The following is a 13,042-nucleotide window of genomic DNA, read 5'->3' as shown; positions in this document are numbered from 1 at the left end:
AAAGTTCTACAAAGAATTTCTCTACCTCCTCATCCTCCATAATAGATGTTGGAGCATAAACTAAAATTATTTTCATGATTATCCTTTTGTCAGCATTGTAATGAAATAAATGAATAAAACAAGAACATTTAGTAAGTGCCTTCCATCTACAAAGCTCCATGCCAAGCACTGGAAAATAGGAATTAAAAAAAAAAAAGCAAAAAGACAGTCCTTGAAGTTAAGGAGCTCACATTCTAAAAGAGGGAGACAAGATATATAGGGGATTTCATCTGCAAATCGAGTGGAAAGCCTCAAAGGTCCCTAAGGTATAGCAGCAAAGTTGATAATATTGTACCATCTTTGATATAATTTCCATTGATAAAATTATATCTGTTTCTAATGTTAAGCCATTTGACAGTGCCAAGGCTCTTAATGGTGAGCCACAGCTTCTGAGGAAACTGGGGCTGAACTCTAGGGGCATTTGACAGCATATCTCCACAAGGATTGATTCCCCTAGATTACATTTCTTATTGCCTTTGCGCCTACCTTAAATACCCAGCATCTTTATTTGCCTCTCCAAGTGTGATCTATCCTTCCGCTTAGTTGCAGATTTTTTTTTCCCTCCTGATTTCACTTATAGAAAAAAAGTTGGGATTAGATTAATACAGTTCTTTTTCTCTGGCAGTGTATTCACTCAGTGGTCATTGGACAAGGGTCCTACATTTAGAGAACCAACAACTTTATGTTTAAAGACAGTCTAAGAATTCTAAGAATCCTCCTTTGCTCCTTTTCTTGGCCCTTCTGCTTTCATCGTTGTAAAAATAGAGACTGAAGGCATTTTTTATTTTTACTTTCTTCATGTGTTGTCCTAGCACAGAAATGAATCATCTGGTGGCCAACCTACAGGTAATAAGCCTTTATGTACTCAACTGGTCTAGTCCTTGGAAAATAAACGGAGTCTGTATCAGGAAGATATTCAACATCTTTCCAGCATGATAGAACCTGTGCCAAAGCTCATGTGTCACTCCCTAGAAATCCGGTGACATTTCTGCACCACAAGGAGGTACCAGAGGAGGACTGTCAGACAATAAAAATCATAGCTGGACGATTTAGGGCTTCCAAGTTTATGATGTACTTCACATGCATTCTCTCCTTTGATCCTTATGCTGCAAAAAACTGCAGGCATCATTGTCTTCATTTTACAAACAAGAGAGCTTCAGAGGTTGAGCTCCTTACCCATGGCTATGTCCCCAGGCAGCATCAGAAGTGAGGCTCCAGCCTAGCTCCCTTCCCTGCACTTTTCTAATGCTCTTTCCACCCCACTGCTTGGGGCCAAGATTAGCAAAACATCTGCTGAAAAACCAAACACATCAACCTTTTCCTGCTTCAAATAAAAGATTTTGATTTATACTCTATTGTTTTATTGTGTAACAAATACACTTAACTTTTGTCTGAGATCTAGATCTAGTTAGTTAGCAGTCTGTTCCTTTTCTCTTTGTATCTGACAGCATGGTCTCCTTTGATCTTTCATAGAATCACAGAATTGAATTTGGAATGGAATTTATAAACTACCCAGGCCAACCATTTGGGGCAAAGAGCCTGTCCTTTTAACTTAATTGCTATGCACTATTCATTCCTTGGTGCCTGTATTATACACATATTTGGCCATCGATAGCTATAAATAATAGTAATGGTCCATGAGATTATATACCAGAGTAAATTTGTACTTTAACTAAGTTCATCATAGACAGATTTCCTCCTTAATTCAATGTCAGTGGCATTCTTTGATTTTTTCAACAGGGAAAAAAGTCAACTACCAAAAATTAAATGAAACACTCCCTTATAATTTGTCAGCCTGGTATATCACTGTCTATGCACATGTCAGACCTCCCCCCTACCAAATAGAAAAACATGGCCTTTAAAAATATTTAAAACTAAGGAGAATGAGGTTTGATGTATAGGAAACAAAGTTTGGGGGTGCGGATCAGGGAAGAGAGGTCAGCTCTTTCCTCCTTTGTGGGGCATTCTTTCTATACCTAGCTGTATCTCTCCTTCAGATATTCTTAGGACCCTTTGGGTCTCTTCTTTGCCTCCATTTCCTGCCTTATACCTTGTACCAGACTTATCTTTGTCTCCCCCTTTCCCCAACAGAGAACATAAACTCATTGAGAGAAGAGACTTTCATTTTTGCCTGTACTTCTAGTGCCTAGCACACTGCCTTTCACAAAGTAGGCATTTAATAAATGTTTGTTGAATCGTTTAATTGAATTATTGAATGGACATTTGGGGTATGATGGAAAGGGCACAGAAATTTGGAGTTAAAGAGCTAAGTACAATCTCTGTTCTTATCTTTGCTAATAATTACTTGCTGTGTGATCTTGGACAAGTCACATAACCTCTTCTGGAAGCAGGAGGTAGGGAGTCAGAGTAGGACTAGATGATCTCTAATGTTCATCCTAGCTCTACATCTGTGTTCTTAATTATGAAGGCATTTGACAACCTCTCATAATACCTTTCTGAACAATATGGCATTAATGTGTATTAGAGAGAAGCTCCGTTTCTTGCTTGAATGATCATTCCCAAAGTACCAATCATTGTCAATCTAGAGGGCCCTCTGGTGGTGGGCTTCAGAACTCCATATTCATCCATATTCTATTCAGTACTTTTATGGCTAACAGAGATGTAGATATGTTTGTCATACTTATCACATCTTCAGGTGGCACAGAGATGGGAATAATAAACAACGTATTGGATGAAAGAAACAAGATCCTAAAAGATTTGAAGTGAAATTTAATAATGATAAATACAAAATTGTGTACTGTGTTAAGTATAAGATTAGACAGAACCAGAACATTACACACAATTACAGACACACAGTATCTGTGATGACTAACTTTCATCGACTGGGCTTCTCTCAGCAATGCAAGGTTAGAAAACAACTCCAAAAGACTCATGATGGAAAGTGCTTTCCACGTCCAGAGAAAGATTTACAGAGTCTGAATGCAGACTGAAACAGACTACTTGCTCTCTCTCTCTCTTTTGTTTTGTTTTGTTCCTTCTTTCTTGTTGTTCATTCTATTGGTTATAATTCTTTACAACTTGACTAATGTTTAGTGTGAAGGTATTTGTAGAACCTATATCTGATTGTATGCCACCATGGGGGAGGGGAGGGCAGAGAAGAAGGAGGGGGAGAAATTAGGAACTCAAGGGATTTTGGAACTGAATGTTGTAAATTAAAAGTAAATAAATTTTTTTTAATGTGTAATATTAGAATATATGACTTAGGTCATATGAAAAGGACTCATGGATTTTGATTGACAGTAAACTCAATGAAATCATTAGTCTACTATATTTTAAACTTCCTGAGTGCAGGGACTGTATCTTATTTATGTTTTGTCTTCCCTCAGCGCTTAGCACTGTGCATTACATGTGTTATATGCTTAATAAATGTTTATTGAATAAATGAATAATTCAGTTAATGAATGAGCACTATAAGTTAATATGATCTGAGGATGCATTGATTTGGAATGTTGTGTTCAATTAGGTGTCACCTTTTAAAAGGAGCATTGGCAAGCAGAAGTGGGACCACAGGAGCATGATTAGGTATTTGAAGTGATTGGAAAACTTGTTGTGTGAAGAAGTATTGAGGTAACTAGAGATGTTTGGCCTGGAGAAGACTAGAGTAAGAAGAACATGGTAGTTGCCATGGATTAGTTAAAATGCTCACCGGTGAAAGATGGATTTAAATTATTCTGTGGCCTAGATGTTACGGAAAAGAAGATTTCAATTCAACAGAAGGAGGAACTTTACATTTAGAATGTCTAGCAATAGAGTAAGTTATTTATGAAGTGCTAGTCTCCCCTTCACTAGAAGTATTCAAGCACAAACCTGATCACCCCATTAGAATTTGAGTTTCTTGAGAGCGGGGATGGGGTGCATTTTTCTCCTTGTAGCTCCAGTGCTTAGAACAAGGCTTTGTACAGGAAGCTTCAAAAATGTTTTTTCATGGGGTAGCTACGTGGTGCAGTGAATAGAGCACTGGCCCTGGAGTCAGGAGGACCTGAGTTCAAATCTGGCCTCAGACATTTAACACAAAACTAGCCGTGTTACCTTGGGCAAGTCCCTTAACCCCAGTTGCCCTGCCTTCCTCCCTCCAAAAAGCAAAAAAAGAAAAGTTTTTTCATTCATGACACCAGGGTTGCAAAACTAAGTGATTAGGATGGTGCTGCTGTCCTAAACAATACAAGAAGGGGTGGGGTTGGAGGAAAAGAAAATTAATTCTGTTTTGACCATGTTGAGTTTGGGATGCCTATGGGACATCTAGTTTAAAAAAAAAAAAGGAAAAAAAGGAAAGAATCTGTGGATTTACTGGAATTCTGATTTTAATTTTTAAAAGAACTAAGTAACTATAGCCAAGGAAAAAATTTAATATTAAATGAGTGCCCGGATAGGGACTGACTGAGGGGAGTAGTTGAAGTGAAGCTGTTCATGTGAATGGAGATCTCATTCTTAGTTTGCAAGCCCAGGCCACACAGTGTTGCTGTAAGGGAGAGGGAGCTCCCTAGTGGCCAGTACCTGCAATTCAGCTCATGTGCCCTTTATTAAGTTGAATGAAATAATCATTTGGCTGAGCAGGATGGAAAAAGGGTCAGCTTCTACAGTGAGGGGTAAGGGCCGGCTCAGTGGGCAGGCTGAGTAGGGCCTGCCCAGGGTATGCAAGAAGAATTTAGCTCTTTCTTCAAAAAGTATCACAATTTGAGGGAGAAAAATCCAAGAGGGGAAACTAGATAGGATCATTCTACATTCTGCCTTATGTAGATGCCTATATTTTACATAGTGTAATGCTGAATATTTCCTGGTCAGAGATAAGAAACACAGATACAATACAGTGAAATCTGTCTAATCTGCCAACTGTGCATACCTCTGCCTTGCCTTCTCCCTGGTGTAATTGTTCGTGATTTTGACGTCATGAAGCCTGAAAAGGAACAATGGTAAAATCAGAGAGGAATGTGCTAAATCTATATGGTACTTTTTTTCCTTTAATTTTAGAAGTGGAAAGCTAAACAACCATTTAGAAGCTGCTATTCATGAGGCCATGAGTGAACTGGACAAAATATCTGGGAATGTAAGTGACTTTTGTTTTCACATTCTACTGTGCTGCTTTGAAAAGAAGGATGTTGTTTTCAGTTCCTCTGTGATGATGCTATCAGGTGATCAGATACAATTTCCTAAATAAATTAAAGGGTGAAAAAATAACTAGCATCAGAAAACATTAAAAATAATTTGAAAAAATGTATCAATGTTAACTATACATTTATTCCAAGAAAGTAATTTTTTGTCACATGTGATAAATCTATATTTCCTTTTAGAGTCTAAATAACAAAACATTGAAATTCATGTAGTAATAACTTGCTTTAATTTGCCCCAATGACAAACATGGATACTTGTTATTGTTTACATCGAATATAATTAAATATTAAGTTTATAAGCATCCATAGAACTGATCATATCTAATTGAAAAGGCAGTGATAGTATCTTAGGTTTAAAACTGAGAGAAACCTCAGAGGGTTGTCTAGTCTGCTCCCCTCAATTTTGCAAATGAGACTAAGACTTGCCCAAGGCTACACAGAGAGCAAATTGCAGAGCCAGGATTTCTAGATATATGGTAAAGAATCATGAGGTCTGTACATTCCTTTCTACTGTTATATTTAAAAAACAACTTTTAACACAAAATGCTGATGTAATAAAATTTAATTCAGTAATCCTCAGCAGTAATAAATAATGACCTCTTTAACATTTTTATTTTATACATATTCAAGGTGTATATATATACATATATACCGTGTTTCCCCGATAATAAGACCTATCCCGAAAATAAGCCCTCCCCTTACTGTGTAAGATTCCTCTAAAATAAGCCCTCCCCCGAAAATAAGCCCTATTGAGATTGCTACTGTAGTGAAGGTGAGCCCCTGCACTACACGCTACATTACGGTACCCTCTGTATGCACCATCCCCCCCCCTCAGTGAAACGCCTCTGAGCTGCATCCAATCAGAGCTGCAGCAGTGAGCGCATCATCCTGTTCTTCCCCAGTGATTTGCTTATGGAATAAAGGTACATTTTTTTTGTTCACATTTACCTGTTTATTAAAATTTCTGTCAATGTTCATTAAAATAAGCCCTCCCCTGAAAATAAGCCCTCTGGTGTTTTTCTGTCCAAAAAAATTAATAAGACAGTGTCTTATTATCGGGGAAACATGGTACATATTTACACACACACACATATATATGCAGGAAGTAGCATTAGACAGCAAAAAGAATCCTGGGTTTACATGAGTTCAAATCCTAGCTCCTCTATTTATTATTTATATGATACTAAATAAATCACTTAACCTCTATGGGCCTCAACTTCCCTATTTATAATATTAGGCTTTTGCACTAGATAATCTCTGTTATCCAAATCCTATGATTTATTTTTTCTCCTTGTAATGTGAACACTTAGCAAAGTCTTTGGTATATAATAAGCACTTAATAAATGCTTTTTCATTCATTCATATGATCCTAAGTATGAGAGAAATCAAATCCATTCTTACATAATTCAGATCTTCTCTAATGCAGAAATTATATAAATTAATAGAAATTTTAAATATTAATTTGAAGAGCCTTTAAATATATTGATTCTCTAGGATTGTTAAACATTGAAAGTTGGCTTCTTTCCCTGTTTACTTGGAAGTTTGTACCTATTTTGTGTTCTAACAAATTTGCTTAAATCCTAATATCCTAAGAACTATTAATATTTTTATGATATCTATATCTCTTAAGTATTACTTATATTTGTTATATTAGAACTGTGTAGCAGCAAATGCTATAGACAGTTTTGTTCCCATCATTTAAAATAAAAATTCCAGTTAGCATTGTTCCCACAAAGGAAAAGGGGAAGGAACAATAATTTATTAAGTGCTATGTGGCAGGCATTGTGCTAAGCACTTTACAAACATTTTTCTCATTTGATCCTTAACAATAATCCTGGGAGGTGGGTGCTGTTATTATCCCCATTTAACAGTTGAGGAAACGGAATCAAACAGAAGTTAAATGACTTGCCTAGAGTCACGCAGCTAATAAGTGTTTGAGGGCAGACTTGAGGCCCAGCACTGTCTACTGTGCCACCAAGCTGCCTGACTTAAAAACTGGGGGGAAGTAAGAAGCAAGGCTCTGCCAGAATTTCCTAGGATCATAGATTTAAAACTGGAAGAGAATCTCTGAGGCCATCAGGTCCAGTCCTTTCATTTTGTAGATTAGGAATTTGAGGTTCAGAGAGACCAGTGACACCAGTCCCACAGCTGGTAAATGAAAGAAGTGTATTTGAACTATGACTCCACATCCCTGGCTCTTTCCTCTTTACCATGACGCCCTGACTGTAGTAGAATGCAGATGGTTTACCAAGAACACAATTGAGGCAAAATGTTTTCATTCTTTTCCTTGGACAAAAGGTTATTGGTCAACAGTACAAATACGTTTGTCTTCATGACATTTTCAATTCAGGTCAATGAGCATTTATTAATCATTTATATTGCAAGGTTCTGAGCTAGATGCTAGAGATACAGACAGAAATTAAATAGTCCCTGGGCAGTCTTCACTGTCACTCAGGTCCACAGCTGTAGAGTTGGGTTCAAGGGTATAGGTAGGTCCAGTGGACTTAGAAGGGTTCCAGTTGAACAGGAAGTCAGCAGATATAGCAAAGTCCAAATAGAATCCAGTTCCTTTTATTTATAGCCCCTTTTTTCTCCCCTAAAATCATTCCCTTCCACCCCCACCCCAGATATCTAGAATTATTGACTGTAATGCCAGCAGAATAGTAAGTAAGGTCTCCTTCAAGTCCCTGCAGCAACAGAGAATTTAATGACCAAATAAGACTTGTCCATTTCATTGTTGGATATCACTAATTGTTAATAAATTAGTTGTTGTTGTTTAGTTACAGTCAACTCTGTGTGACCCCATTTTTATAGGGTGTTCTTGGCAAAGATACTGAAGTGAAATGCCATTTCCGTCTCCAAGTTCCTCCTTGGCTTGATCCCAAGTCTGCCCACTTGTAACTCCCTCTCATTTCTAGTGCTCATTGTGTTCTTGCAATGCCACGTAAGAGAGACAGAGTGGGACAGTGGGAAATTCAGTGGACTTAGAGTCAAAAGACCTGGACTGGAAATCTGGCCTTGCAAGTTCTCGCATCGTTACCTTCAGCAAGTCACTTTGCCCCCTCTGAGCCTCATTTTTTTCATTTATAAAATGAGTGAGTTGACTAAACAATCTCACAGTTCCCTTCCAGGTCTGAAATCCTATTCATTTAAACCTCATACCCTTTCCATATGATAACCCTTCAGATGCTTTGTAATAGTGATTATGTTGCCACCAGAGTCTTGTCTCCAAGTGAAATTTTCTTGTTTCCTTCAAAGAAGCAAAAAATCTTCTATTTTATATGTGTTACACATGTAAATTTTTTTAACCTTATTATAGTCCAGAGGTCGATGGTCTCTGGCCCTTAGGCCCACCACTCATCCACACTGCCACTTCACGAGAGCAGCCTCCCCAGGACCTAAGACAGAATCAACCTAGTACAAGAGGCTCTGACCCCCAATTTCCTGCCCCCTCCACATGTATCCAATAGTCACCACTTTGGCAGCAGCTCATGCCCTGACCATGCTCAGTCTGGCATGAAATGTAACAATATTTTCAATGCCAGTCATAGTATTTAAAGAGGAGTAGGCCATTGACTGCTCCTCCAGCCTACACAATCCCAGATCCACCAACAGATGGTAGTGGCATTCTGCTTTACGTCCCCGTCATCCTAATTAATGAACAGCCTTTTCCTGGGTTGCTGTGTATTTATTCCTTAATAATTTTTGGCCTTTCTCAGCAGTTACAGTATGTAAGATGTAGCAATAAAAACTAAAACATTTTCACATACTAAATTTATACATTTTCCACAATGAAACAAAATCATTAGTCTGATGATCCTTAGAGGTGAAAATACAGAGCTACACCTGAGTGCTTTTTTGTGTCATAAATTCATTTGGAGAGTAGTGGCATACTATGTTTACTCTGTTAATCCTCTATTCAACCCCTAGTTTTCTACTGTTCTAGGATTCATTATGGGGGACATTGACTGTGGGTGGGACTGTTGCTTTAAGGAAGTCATAGGCTCATAGAAGGTCAGAATTGAAAAGGTTCTTAGAAGTCCCGCGATCCATCCCCTTGAGTTTACAGATGAGGAAAATAAGACCCGTAGAGGTTAATTGGCTCTCCCAAGGTCACTCATTTGGGTGGTAGCAAAACTGGAACTAGACCCATAGGTCATCTGAGTACTCATCATATATTAAAGAAGGGAGCTTATCCCCTGACAGGGCAGAGTATGCACACGAGTGACTAAAAACCCCAGCTTGGTCATGTTACTGTCAGGTCTTTTTCCAAAATCATGTAGTATTTGTGATATGCACCTCTTAAGTTTTTCTTGTTTCCTCATTTTCAGGTTCACCAAATCCCACAGGGAGATAGACAAGTGAAGCCTCCAAAACCCAAGAGGAGGAAGATTTCCAGATAACATTGAATGTCTCTATTGATGGTCCAGTATTTATCAAAAGGAACATGCACATATATCTGTCGATAGGTATTGATATAGCTCTGACTATATCAGTATCCCGGGCAAGGCAGATAGCTGTCACCACTACCGGGTGCTAAATGAAACAGTGGTACCACTTTTTTCTGATCAGGAAGGATACAGAGCGCTGGATAAGCTAATCAAAATCCTTGAAAGATGACAATAACAAGGCATCAAGTGATTACTGAAGACCTTTTTTCTATAATACTAAAATTGTGATTATAAGAAATAGTCCAAATGTTTCTGAGAAATTTTCATTGTGTATATAGATAATACAGAATTTCATGGTGATATCTGCATTGTAAATACTGTACAATATTGTCATGTACAAGCGTACCTGATGCACACTTTATCTTTTATTGTACAAAAAAAAATAGTGTACAAAATTCTTTGGTTTCTATTGAGTACACATACCAGAGACTACCAGTGTAAAGTGATAAATAAAAATACAGCCTAAATGCTTTTATATGATAATGTAAAAGATGCTGTTTTTGTATTTAACAGCAGAGAAAAGGCATGATTATGTAATACCTTAATTATGACATACACTTCACACCACTGAGTGTTCATTTATATTGTCTGTTTGGAATGAACCTTGCCTGGAAGTACTGTACTCCATTTCGGGTCTCTGTAGGAGAGTGCAACCTTGCAGATTCCTAAGGGGATGTGGGCTCACAGGTCTAAATTAAGAATTCAAAAACTGCAACCATTTGTTGCATATTTTTTTTACCTAAGTTTTAAAGTAGAATAGGTTTTATAAAAAGAAAATCTTAGATGGACTATTTTATTCAGCCATTTCTGTAGTTAAAATTTCATAGCCACCTGTTGAACTGCATCACTTATATGATACACCACCATTGACTCTCAAAAACTACATTTATTAGCATACATTATCTGACCTGATAAAACATCCTGTTTACATACATGGAGGCAAGGGCTCCATTTTGAAATCATTATCAGCTAAAGACAAAATACATTTTGATTTTTATAGTAACAAAAACATACATATGTCATCAAAATGGTTTTCATATCCATCCTCCAGTATTCCTAAACCAGTCATTAAGGTGGCTTACAAAATTATTAGCAATGGTAATTTTTTATCAGTATTATGTAACATATCAGATTTATTTTATTTAAAGAATTATTTATACCATTAACAGATTCTTATATATTAATGTGGCTGAAATGTGCAGGTTAAATCTATTAACCAAATTATTTATATTATATTAAGTAAAAAATGTGAAACAAATGTAGAGAGGAAATAATACACTACAAATATACAAACCTAAAACTGTGAGCCATTGTAAAGTACAAGAAAATTAATAAGAAATGTAGCACAACATAATTTTCCGTCTTCTTCACATTTTTTGTGGTGGTGATACAAGCCCATCTCCCAGGCAGCAGAGCATAGGTTTCCCTCCTCCAGCCTGGCCCAAGTTGAAGGCCTATTGAATCGGGGTCCTAAGGATCTATTCTCCCTTCATTCTTGAAACCACCATGTTTTTCCCACCAAAACACTTAATCCCTGTAAGAGCCGTGATTAGCATGATGCTCTTGCTTTGGCTAGGACAGCAAATGCATGTTCAGATGTTAACGCTCATGCTGCTGTGAGCATGGAGACACTTGAGTGCTGAGCGTCCATGAATTCTCCCTGCTCATCTTCCCACACCTGTCTCAGAGCCCAAACTCTTTATTTCTGTAATGCAGCAGAGTTCCACTGACCCAAGGAATAAGAGATCCAAGGTCATTTCTGGGCCACAGCACACGGCACTACCACTGGGCTGACTTTCGGTGTCTCACATAGATAGCTCTTCATTTTTTCCCCCCACATCCCCCTACCTTCCCTCTTCCTCTCCCACTTCCCCAAACCTGATGGAATGCAATTAGCTACACTAAGCTACAGTGGCCTGGAGGCAGGAACCCTTCCTTCTGTGGGGTAGGTTCATTTTGTCTTTTATGTAATGGCAGGGAGCCTTGCCATGGTCCTTCATGCAAACTCATGTGAAGTGATTCTTTGTGTAGTTTAGTTAACACTTTTTGTTACAAGTTGATGTGTTTGTTATGTTTAAAGTTAATGTTGTCCATTTTCCGTACCAGCCTGCTTTTCTGCTGTTTTGTCTTTCACGGATGTTTTTATTCACAGATTCACATATGTGTGCAGATGCGTGTGGATGTGTGTGGGGGGGTGTGCTGTGTGAGTGTTTATATTCAGGTTTTTTTGTTTTTCTGTTTTTAAAACTTTGTTTTTCTGTCCTAAAACTGAGTTTGTATTTGACCAACCCTTTTTTTTTTGACATTTTAAACTAATTAGGTTTGTACTTTCTCACCAATGTATACTTTACATTAGTAGACTATGTAAAGTATTTTTGTGCACTTGATTTCATTGGTTAATAATGGCATTGATGTGGGTGCTAGGAATAGTTTGTTTCAGTCCATACAGGTTTTTTTTTCCTCTTTTAGAGTTTTTCTGGTTTCATGTAAGCAGTTAATGTAAATATTGTGAGCATTACAGGTCATGCAGTGCTGTAACATTTTTTAAAATGTTGCACCTACTTTACAATTAAAAAAACTGGTCACTCATACTTGAATTTTGCCCATAGAGCCATTTCTTTCTCTCTGCACTGAAGCATACTATTCATTTTTGATGGAGGCAAGTCCTCCTTACTTAGAATATTTTTTGCCTAACAGCAGCTCCTTTTTTTTTTAACTAAAGATGGAACTTATACAAAACAAAAGCCTTTTTATCCCTTTAAAGAAAGTAGCATATGCTGCTAGAAAAGAGAATGTGACTATGATATGGGGGTTACATCCCTAAAAAGCTCAAGTACAAGAGCTAAGCAAATGCTAATTAATTGTTAGGTTTTTTCTGAACAAGTAAGCACCAAATAGCTTTTTGCCTTCTAACCCTGGACTTTCTGGCTGCTACTGCTAAAGTTAATTCAAGATTTTCATATGTTTAAATGGATTTTTTTCTTGTTCCCACTTTTCAGTCCCATTATGACTGAAAATACTAAATTAAGACATGCACCTGCAGTGCAAAAAGTGCACACACATTCCTTCATGATGTCATGGATCTCTTTTTACTCTGCTTCAAAAACCCAATTTTATATCATTTACGAACTGAATTTTTATCTTGTCACCAACACATCATTAACATCCAAACACAATAAAACAAGCAGGTTTGAGACTGCCAATGAGTCACACCAGTGATGGTGGCTTCCCTTCCCCCCTCCCCACCAAAATACAATTGCTTCTTGAGTGTTGTTAAGGAGAATGAAACCTCACAAAAGCCGTCCCCCTAGATGATCCATATTATTTTTCTTTGTGGATCATTCTGTTAGATCCCCATTCACATTTATGATTTTTCAAAGCTTTCAGTGCTTTCTAAAAAGTCACAAATAATTGCACAGTGAT

General features: G+C 37.5%; 1 protein-coding gene across 8 annotated transcripts in view; it reads left to right on the top strand.

Moving 5' to 3' along the window:
* The window catches only part of MBD5 (methyl-CpG binding domain protein 5), a 445,570-nt gene extending 433,354 nt beyond the window's left edge, over positions 1-12,216 (top strand). For all 8 annotated transcript variants that reach the window (XM_069066734.1, XM_069066730.1, XM_069066732.1 and 5 more), the window contains 2 exons: positions 5,029-5,104; positions 9,500-12,216. In XM_069066734.1, coding sequence (XP_068922835.1) covers positions 5,029-5,104; positions 9,500-9,571 — 148 coding nt within the window. In that variant the 3' untranslated portion in view covers positions 9,572-12,216. The remainder of the gene's footprint in view (positions 1-5,028; positions 5,105-9,499) is intronic.
* The last annotated feature ends 826 nt before the right edge of the window (positions 12,217-13,042 follow it).

Source organism: Petaurus breviceps, unplaced genomic scaffold (genome assembly GCF_028583685.1).
Source record: "Petaurus breviceps papuanus isolate PSGF00001 unplaced genomic scaffold, PetGlider_PUasm1.0 90723, whole genome shotgun sequence".
Lineage (NCBI taxonomy): Eukaryota > Metazoa > Chordata > Mammalia > Diprotodontia > Petauridae > Petaurus > Petaurus breviceps.
The sequence above is the reverse complement of the archived record's forward strand: the minus strand, read 5'-3'. Positions and strand labels throughout refer to the sequence as shown.